We start from the raw sequence: 9,839 nt of genomic DNA, 5'->3' as shown, positions 1-9,839 counted from the left end.
AAATTCAAAGTTTTAAGAGGGACTGACTTGGACCAGGAGCCGATGTGCTTGGACACAGGACGGTGAAGTTTTCTTTCTCTTTTTGGACGGTGGAAGACGTGGCTATTAATTTAAAAAAGTATGTCCCTGGATAATTCGTTCATATTGTACCAGTTGAACGGGTTTGAATAATCACAAAATTACGGCGGCCCATAACTAATAAGATGCGATCGCACCTTGGTAACTTGCGATCACGACTTAATAACTTGCGATTGAAACTAAGTAATTTGCGATCGCAAGTTTCTAATCACAACTTATAGTCTTTATAACAACGTGCGACAACAAAATAGATGTGTTCGTTATGGGCCACCGTACAAAATACATCAGAAAACCCGTAACGTGAATATATTTTTTATGTGACATTTTTGTTGGTGTTGCAGTCGTGGCTTCATAAAGTTCCTGATAGTTGACTTCAGACGTAACCTTAGTACCCACCCCACTCCACTGAGGAAGTTCTTATACTCAATTACCTCATAAAAAACAAGTAGTAATGATAGATTTATGAATAGCTCATTTCGTCCGAATTTCAGATATGTTTCGAGAAAAATCAGCAGGGGTCATAGTTTATCAAACTTGGAAATTGTAGCAATTTTATAAATTCAAATAACTCAGTCAACATCTGGATCAAGCTGGGGTTTTTTTGTGACCCTGTTCCGCTAGTTAACCGATCACTTCCTGTGTATTTTCTCAACAAAACGTATAGCTTTTTTGAACCACCGTAAATGCATACCACATTGCTAAAGCATACACTCGCGTAATTTCCTAGATTACAATTAGATGCATAATGATTTTTCACGCAAACCAAGGCAGGAAGGAACAGTTGTTATGTAACGCAGGGTAGAGTGAACTTTTGATTAAGTCTGTGGATGAAATCCAAGAGTTTAAGCATTCAAATATAATGAAAATTACGGAGCAGTACTATCATGTGGTGTTGTTCGATTGGCAATAACTACCGAAACGGAAATTTCACAAACTTTTTTGAGAATCGGATTTTGCACTCTCAGAGGTGAGTTGTTTTCAAGGTCCATAAACGGCTCGACAGCTGTCAGACAATATGCCAAGAAATTCTTGGAATGAAGTGAATCCTCGTAGCTCTTTTGAAAGGTCACGCCCCTTCGATGACGTATGAATTGCGCTTTCATAAAAGGAGCGAATCAGTTGCAAGAGAGCTCATATGCTCAAATATACTTTGACCGCGAGAAGAAAGGATCTTAGAAGATCTTGAAAAAAAAAGCCCTTGCAGTTTAATTCTCGTGCCAACGTCGCGTGACTCAACAAACATGCCTTCAACGGTGTTCGCAAAGATGTGTTTCGTTTTTTTGGCCTTACAAGTCTTGTTGTGTCGGAATTTGGTTTCGTCTTCAAGTATCTACGTTGGAAGACACGAAGCGGGCACAATCTCGGAGCAAGGTCCATCGGAGAGCGTTGTATCAAAAGGTAAGCCGGGTAAATTGATGCGTGCGCGGAAATTATATCATGAAAATAACTGGGATTAGCGGTTTCGCGATTACTAGGGCGCTGTTGTGTTAACCTCATGCGTTAGACGGAAATACAAGTTTTGGCATGTTTTGTCTATGTGTGTGAGACTGACGCAATCGCTCAGAATTTAGAATCATTCGCCTAATTTTGCGCCAAAATCGAAATCAAAGCTGAGAAATATGCACTTATTGAAAAAGTGACATTTTCAAGAGAGAGTCCTCTGCATATAGTTTACTAGATAGTGCTCAGACAAATGGCTGCGTTAAGAAACAGTAGCTTGTATTGTATTCCTTCGAGCCAGCAGAAAGGTATTTTTCGAGTAAAAACATTATTTACATTTCTATTATCTATGAGGATTTTTAGTTTTATCGAATCACCGCTATATCGAAACCGTAAAATGGAGGTGATCGGGACAATATCAGTGTTTAAACAACGTTTGTTAAAGTGGTCTTAAGCGATTAACTATTTATATTGGACTTGAAAGGGGTAGAGATACGACGCAGATCAGAGATCGTTCCAGAACTTTAAAATTGCAATCATTTTTTAGGGTCTTAACTTTAATTCGGACAGTTTTGTTGAATTTACCCCCACCAAGATGCTAGAGCGCATTTACATATACAAAAACAAAAACACGCGCCAACCTTTAGGTTAAACCAAGATTGTCTGGGATATGGATGTCCAAGGTTTTCATTACAAGAAAATTTGCTTCTTTACCAAATTTTGCTTCTTACGACGCCATTCATTCTATGTTTATAAGCTGGTTCGGTTTGTGCCTTGCTATTTTTTGGGTTACATAACTCACAATATTTTCTGAAAAGCTCTGTCTGAAGACCGTTTCCAGTGTGTTTCTGGCTTCGATCGTGACGCGCTTTGCTTATAATTACATTGTGAGGGGATTTGTTACAATGAAGATGGATCAGTTTCAACTGAACATTATATTTAGCTCGCCTTTTGTGGTAAAGATTGACAAAATACCGTATTCTTTGCCATATCAGGCTGGTTTTGCCGTATTAGAGTCTACGGTTACTTGGTTGTAGCTTGTAGAATGGAGTGGGCTAAGTATTGTTTCATTCTGTTGGTGAGAATTTGTTACCGCAATGAATTGGTTTTCAAACAAGGTTCAACTAGGGTCGCATTGCCCGACCGACCAATTAAAAAAAAAATCCAATATTATTGCCCGTTTGAATTTCTCGGGTGCGGAGTTTTCAAGCGTAATATGTTGTATACATCTTAAATCTTTAAAATGGGGTATTTTGAAGGAGATTTTGCTATGTTTTGGTCAACACTGCGAACGTTTTTACAAAGTATCTTTGATCAAACATGAAATCGCTCTTAGAGCACAAAGAAGAAAACATTAGTCTGCGTATGGGTCGTTTTAGAGCGAGCACGGGAAGGAAACGAAAGCTTCACCGGAGGGAAGGAGCCGCAAAAAACTTGGTTTTGTTATGCTTCTTTTCGAACCTTCACGAACCTTTCGCGTTCATTAGGGACACCCAACGAGGACATTTAAGCAAAATACTTTTAAAAAGCGCTGTTTTCTGTGTTCACAGATCGTTTTGTTCCCTATTAAAGACATATTTGTGAAAGCTAATGCAGCTTGAAATTGTTCGGATGCTTTAGCTGACAATTTAAGTCGCAAAAGGTTTTAAGAAAAGTTTTAAGAAACGAGATTTCATTCTCCCGAATTTACTTGCTGTTGTTGGTTTTAATTCTTCTTCAAAGAAATTCATAAGGTTGGGGTTTTTAACAATGCATGTGTAAGGTTTTTACTTGGTTTAACAAAAAGTGATTCCGCGAAGGAACTGAAACCTTGTAGTCGTTACAAAACCTATTTCGGATCTTGATGGAGTAAATGTTTTTCAAATTTGATTTTAATAGTTTAAACTTGTTTCTGTTCCGATCCATTATCGGTTTAATACACGAGTTCGCTGCAGGGACGTGTTGTTAGATTTTAAACAGCTGTTAGGTTCTTTTTGCTCCAAAAGTTGCTTCACTCGAATTTTGAGAACTTGTCGTCAAAGGGTGGTGTAGCCTTTTAACTGAGTTTTGTAGCAAATAACGTTATAAAAGTGGAGAAATTAACTCTTAAAAGCTTCCGGTTGTCGCATACCTTTCCTTTTTCGATAGTCAAAAATAACTTTTCTAATTACTGAAATATTCCACCACTTTACAATTCAATAGCTACAATTACAATTACAGTAATTTGATAGACAGATGAAGATTAATAGAGAAATTTAATATCATGGCAAATGTTGACGCAGTCAATCTGCAACAAAAATGGCAGAAAAAAAAACTTGTTGCTTTGGAATTTTATAGTTTTCCTTTTGACAGTTATTTTCTTTTTTCTCGCGTGCATATAACATTCGAGGCCTCTCTGCTGTGGCTTTATAACAGTCAGTCCATTAGCTTAACTTTAATTCTCTACTTAAAGACAGACAAGACAAGCTGATTATAGATGATCTAATTAACAGAAAGCACGAAACATGTTTATTGTTAGAATGGTTAAAGTACTTATGAGAACTTAGGTCTTGTCTCCTTCCCGTGCGTTGCGTAACGAACCCGAACGACGGCTGCGAATGAGGTCTAACAACGTTATACAAAACAAAAGTCGGAGCCTGAAGGTGACCAGCCGATTGATCTCCTACTTTCTCCATCTGTTGCTCCACACTGACCTTGTACGGTCACCCTTTCTGCTTAGATTTGAGCTCGGCATAGCTTGCAATGCAGGCGTGTTATTATTGTGGTTGAGCGCTATGGCCGCCATCTTGGATGGTAAAAGCAGAGGAAGACTGGGGAAAGTAGAGAGTTAGCCTAGCGCATGTGAACGCAGACGTATTTCCGGTTGTCGCTTCTCTCCGGCGGAGAGAAGCGACAGCCGGAAATAAGACCAGTAGAAAGTGCGACTGAACGGGGTGAAATCCAACAGAGCGGCTACGACCCCGAGATTCATGAACTCGCGCCTGAACACGCATGTATTGCCGGCTAAGCCGGGCAATGTGGGATTCGTTAGTAAGCAGCGACATTACGTTATTCCCTTTCCCGATCGTTTTCGCACTCAGAGGGTATTTTTTAGTCTTGAGTATAGGGCTTCCCATGATATACTCAGTGAACAGATGAAAATTTAGAAATAAAAATGACTGATATTATCCGCTTATATTTTTAATAAGAGTTGCTTTTCTTTAAGTATGTTAAGCGTACAGGTATCAAGTACTAAGATTCTCTTATCATAAGTTCTCTAAAAAGCTAGAATTTGTGGTATGTAGGGATTGTAAACCAAGGGCCCTACTTCGGCGGTTTAGTACAACGATACTTTGTTTGAAATGCTCAAAATTGTTACACAGATGGTCGGTGATTCCGCAAAGGTCAAAATTACTTCTAACCAAAATTCTCCTCATTCTTCTGTGCAGTAAACACTTGTGAAGATGCAAACAAGAAACTTTGCCGGAAGGTCATAAACTTTTATGGCGAAGAGGTTTGTGACACACACGACAAAGATCTGCTGTATACTGTACAGAATGTCTGCCAGTCGACTTGTGGGTTTTGCACCAATGGTGAGTTCTCCAGTTTTTAACTTCTCTCTATTGGGCTCTAACTGAGGCCCGTTTAAACGGTTTCAACATTTGCCGGCTTCAACATACGTTCAACAGAGTTGTTGAACCAAATGTCGGGGGCTTTGAACAGGTCGTTCAACATTGTTGACAGCTAGTATAAAGAAATGTTGAAAGCTTGTTGAAAGCGTGTTGAATCAAATTTAAATTGGTTTAAATTTTCATTCAACATCGATTCAACATTTTCTTTGTTCTTGAAAATGTTGAATTGCGTTGGAACCGTTTAAACACTCCCTTCATCTAACAATTCCCCAACAGCCGTACAACTTTTGTTGAAAGTATAGTGGTCAAATGTTGAAACCGTTTAAACGGGCCATATGACATCCCAAAAGTCAACTACGTACGCTACACTTGGGGATCTCGCCTTCATTCATGCTGCTCCAGTTTTATGGAACTTGCTGCCATTATCAATCAGAACCAGTAGCAGCCTCGCCATTTTTAGAAAGTAACTGAAAACATTTCTTTTTAGAAAAGCTTTAAATTTATGATTAGTACTGAATGTAAAGCGGTTCTGAATATTTTTATAGCATTGGCGCTATTTAACAATTTGACGGCAGTTTTCTATGGTCTATACTCTTATAGACCATAAAATGACGTCAAAAAATGTTCAAAACTCAAGTGGAACCACGAGCCACAGGCGAGTGGTTTCACTGCCAAGTTTTGGGCATTTTATGGTCTATAAGAGTACTGAGACCATAGAAAACTGCCGTCGATTTGTTTTTTACAACAACATGGAAAAAGTACGAGCGGAATTGGCTTTTTTTTCGTTAAGAAAGCGCGCGCGTTACATTTGACGTCATTTTTATTGTCTGTACTCTTATAGACAATAGCCACGAGCCAATCAGCGCGCGGGAATTTGGACAGTTATTGTAAAAATAAATTTATTATTATTAGCAGTAGTATTATTATTATTATTTTTAAAGCTGCTGGGTTAAGAGAGAAGGGAGGTAGTTGTTTAAAGCCTGATTAAGCTAATTCTGGGTTAATGTAAACTTTGAATTCAAGTTTAATAACTAATCAATAAAGATTCTTCTAAAAAAATTTTGTTCCTCAGAAGATCATGATTTACTATTTCTTACTTTGGCTTTTGTTAGAGCCTGAGTGCGAGGATCAGTTTGAAGACCTCTGCAAGGAGTATGGGAATTTCTGTAACAGAAGAGGTGACCTTGGCGGACTGATAAAGGAACTCTGCCCAAAAACCTGCAAAAGCTGTCACCTGAAAGCCAGCAAGGAAGAGAGTAGTTTGGTTGTCATAAACGAATAGAAACAACGGTAAATAAATAAAGTATTGTTAGTCTTAATTTAATTTATTCTATTTCACATCTTTACTTTCTGTATAAATTATCTTTTCTGTTACATTCTTTACTTGATAATGGTGCCAAGATGACACCGAAACGTCGTTCCTTTTTTTTTTTTGCTTATTTTTATAGTCAACTGTATTTCTAAATTTGATCTTATTAGAATTTTATTTTCGAGTGGTAAAAATAATCTTTAATGAGGGAGGGCAGCGAGTGAGTAAAGTATTGTTTTTAACACATATTTATCGCTCGCCATTGTTCACCAACTGTTTGCACAAACGACGTCATCACTATCCTCACTAGTGAGGATATGGAAAAATACGCCCTCGGGTCCCGGATGTAGTTTCGAATGAATTTACGAGTTGTGTATTTTTCAGTAAAACACTCGTGTCTATAAAATAAAACTTCTTATAAGCATTCAAGAGAGGTTGAGCTCATCCTCCCTTGTCACATTATAAAGTGTTGAAAGAAATGTGCAATGCATTTGGTCAGATGGAGCTCATTTGAATTAGTTACCTGCATACCGCACCACAAAGCGTGCCTTCATTAAGGCATGCTTTGTTGTACTACATGCAGGCTACTTGACACGTGTGATCACAACAACAAGACAACAACAACAACAAAAACAACAATCATAGCCCCACAATGTGTAGAAAATCGATGACCGTTCCTGGTTTGGGCTTATAGGCAATTTTGATGGAATAGTTTAGTTCTTAAGGTTCCACTCATTTTGATATTGAACAACATCAGGGGGCCTACTAACTGTGCCGTTTTAAATATCCTCTTCCTTACACAACATCCCATGACTAGCAGTTTGTACTTATCGGCCAGTACCTTATCAAGGGTAGTCTGGGGACATATTTCCCCTAGGATATTTTGCATTTTTAAATATATGTCATCTTGCTATCTTTTAATCTAAATTGACGAGTTTCTCTACAACTATTTTTATCAGTTCAATTTGTTACTGTAATTTAATTAAAGATTGATATTTGGCAAAATATAAAATTTTGTTTTGTGAAACTTACTTGGAAATGTAATCCCCACGGAGCTCCAGTTGTAACGGTTCTTTTGCGTGATTTGAAATTACCGCTCGCAGCATGTAAGGACTGAGTTGTATAAACTTTGAAGCTATGAGAATATCTGTATTCGTTGATCAGCTTAATGTTAAATATGACTTCGGACACAAATTGACGCCTCAGCAAAGAGGACAGTGATAATTTATCGTAGCTAACGGCACCCTGTGGTTCTGCCCCCGCGTCCGTACGAAAGAAGCAAAATGGCGACCGTTTTAAGTACAACGGTCGTTCCCAGTGCCTTTCTGATGACGTCAAATAGCTAGTATCCAGTCTTGCACGGATGTAATCCTTGCAAACCTGTTATTGAACTGGGTCCAGTTGTTGAAAGGCCGGATAACTTTATCCAGTGGATAAGTCGCTATCCGTCAGTTTCAATCTGTGCAAAGATTTCAGTATTTCCCCTTGTACAAGCGAATATGCACACTCTAACCACAGTTAAGTTTGGGAGTGAACGAAAACCTTGGACAACGTTTTATGTGAAGTGTATTTTAGACCCTGAATAGTGCCTTATCCAGTGGGTAAACTTATCCGGCTTTTGAACAACTGGGGCCTGGTACTAGTTTGCACACGAGCCTTTAAAGGTGGGGGAATCTGTTTTGATATATTCACGAACCCGTATAAAAATTGTTTGAGTGGCCTGCGGGGGTTTAGACAACCCCGTCTGATACACATATGGTCATATTTTACATGGAGATTTGCGTAATATAAGTAATAACAGTTGCCCGAGTATTTTAAAGATTCTGACGGCACTTTGATTGTAACAGCAGGTCTAACTAATATGTTGATCTTTTTCATGCAGAATCTCCTATCACAACGAAGACATAAAGCTCAAAGATTTCTCAACATGGATTTCAAAAGGAAAATAAGTTGTGAACAAGAATGGGAACTCGTTTACAAATATGAAAAGAAAAGACGATTGGGCGGAACATTCACTGTTTACATAAAGCTAGAGGTGCTTAACTTACCATTATCGGAACATTGAAGCTTCCAGCTAAAGCGACAAGATCTTTAATCAAGTTTCTGGCCATGCATAACGAAATGCGAAACATCAGCTGTCCCTTCGCAGGTTGTAGCACTCTCAATCTTATTGCGTGATAAGCATCACGTTTCTCCTTGTTATATCAATGCTTATTCAATCCCTAAGGACATGAGAATTAAGGATACGATCACCCAAGATGAATTTCTTGATATTTTTAATAACTTCTCCACAGTACACTTATATAAGAAACCTATGGGGAAATGACAGGAGAATTTGTTCTTTGATATTATATAGGGGTTAAAGCTTTAAGCAATGAAATATTAAGTTTTAAACCTGACGAATAAACTAGTAATAGGAAGGTCACAGGTTCGACCGTCGTCTGTTGGGAGAACTCTTATTTTCCTTTACCTTGTATGGCTGTGTATCAATTATTAACAAGTTTGAAAGTTACCAAATGCATAAATTAATGAGAATGATGTATTATTCAGTAAGTGACACCGGCATACTCTGAAAAAAAATTCGAGTGCTCCTATGAGGAGTCGATCCTTTGACCTTCCGTTTACTAGTTCGGATGCTCTACCACTGAGCTACAGGAGACTCATGAGAGCTGAGGCCATTAAACTAGGCATAAGGTTTTTCTTTAAAGCAGAGGTCTTAAGCTGTTTTTAAATTTTGTAAATAAAAGTCATTGTATGGTATGAGCTCACTGTAAATAGAGCATAATTTATGCTTGTGTAATGCATCTCTCGTGTGCTGCGCATGGTGTTTAGCCATAGTACGTGTAAGTAAGTTTTAAGACTGATGAAGTAAAAAAGTCTCTCTTCAATTACTGCGCCTGTTTTTTTCAAACTACTATTTGGTGTTTGGAAATAGGATAAAACACTCTTCCCCTTGTTTGATATATTACTGCAAATGACGCTAATAGCACCCCATAGTACAGTACTGATTTTCCGAAATCGGTGTTGGAGAATTCTCCCAAACGTGGAGCGGTATTTAATTCCACAGTAAACTCTTTCTTTTTAAGCAAATAGGTCTGGTAAAAAGGCCGGATATATGAGTTGCACGATCCAGGTAATAAGCTTCTGAGAAAAGAGAATAACAAGCATAGCTTATTTCCCTTCAAGGAGGCTCGCAGCAGTTTTTCTAGACTTAGGGTGGAAGTTTTGAAATTACAATCTCGCATAGGAGATAAACTTCAATCTCCATACTACACCATCATTTCAACATATGATCAAAGTTATTGTTTTCATCGGTTTCCAAGTAACAACTATTACCATAGCAACGGTAGCGGATAGCCTCTCTTTTCAAACATTGTCGATTAGATCTCGAAATCTGGTCAGACACTTTATGGCGAAACTTT

General features: G+C 38.2%; 1 protein-coding gene across 1 annotated transcript; it reads left to right on the top strand.

The window, feature by feature from the left end:
* Positions 1-1,208: 1,208 nt before the first annotated feature.
* Positions 1,209-9,305, top strand: LOC146479706 (uncharacterized). Its single transcript, XM_085110540.1, has 4 exons — positions 1,209-1,476; positions 4,926-5,069; positions 6,221-6,398; positions 8,300-9,305. The coding sequence occupies exons 1-3, from the start codon at positions 1,320-1,322 to the stop codon at positions 6,388-6,390; spliced, it is 471 nt and encodes a 156-aa protein (XP_084966666.1). The 5' UTR covers positions 1,209-1,319; the 3' UTR covers positions 6,391-6,398; positions 8,300-9,305.
* Positions 9,306-9,839: the final 534 nt, after the last annotated feature.

Source organism: Pavona decussata, unplaced genomic scaffold (genome assembly GCF_977016875.1).
Source record: "Pavona decussata unplaced genomic scaffold, jaPavDecu1.1 SCAFFOLD_58, whole genome shotgun sequence".
Classification (NCBI taxonomy): domain Eukaryota; kingdom Metazoa; phylum Cnidaria; class Anthozoa; order Scleractinia; family Agariciidae; genus Pavona; species Pavona decussata.
This window is presented reverse-complemented; position numbering and strand designations above follow the sequence as displayed.

Excerpts from the sequence above, each read along its gene's own strand:
- LOC146479706 (XM_085110540.1), top strand. The coding sequence starts at position 1,320 with ATGCCTTCAACGGTGTTCGCAAAGATGTGTTTCGTTTTTTTGGCCTTA. Across the intron at positions 1,477-4,925 it reads GGAGAGCGTTGTATCAAAAG|TAAACACTTGTGAAGATGCA; the intron begins GTAAGCCGGGTA and ends TCTTCTGTGCAG. Across the intron at positions 5,070-6,220 it reads TTGTGGGTTTTGCACCAATG|AGCCTGAGTGCGAGGATCAG; the intron begins GTGAGTTCTCCA and ends GGCTTTTGTTAG.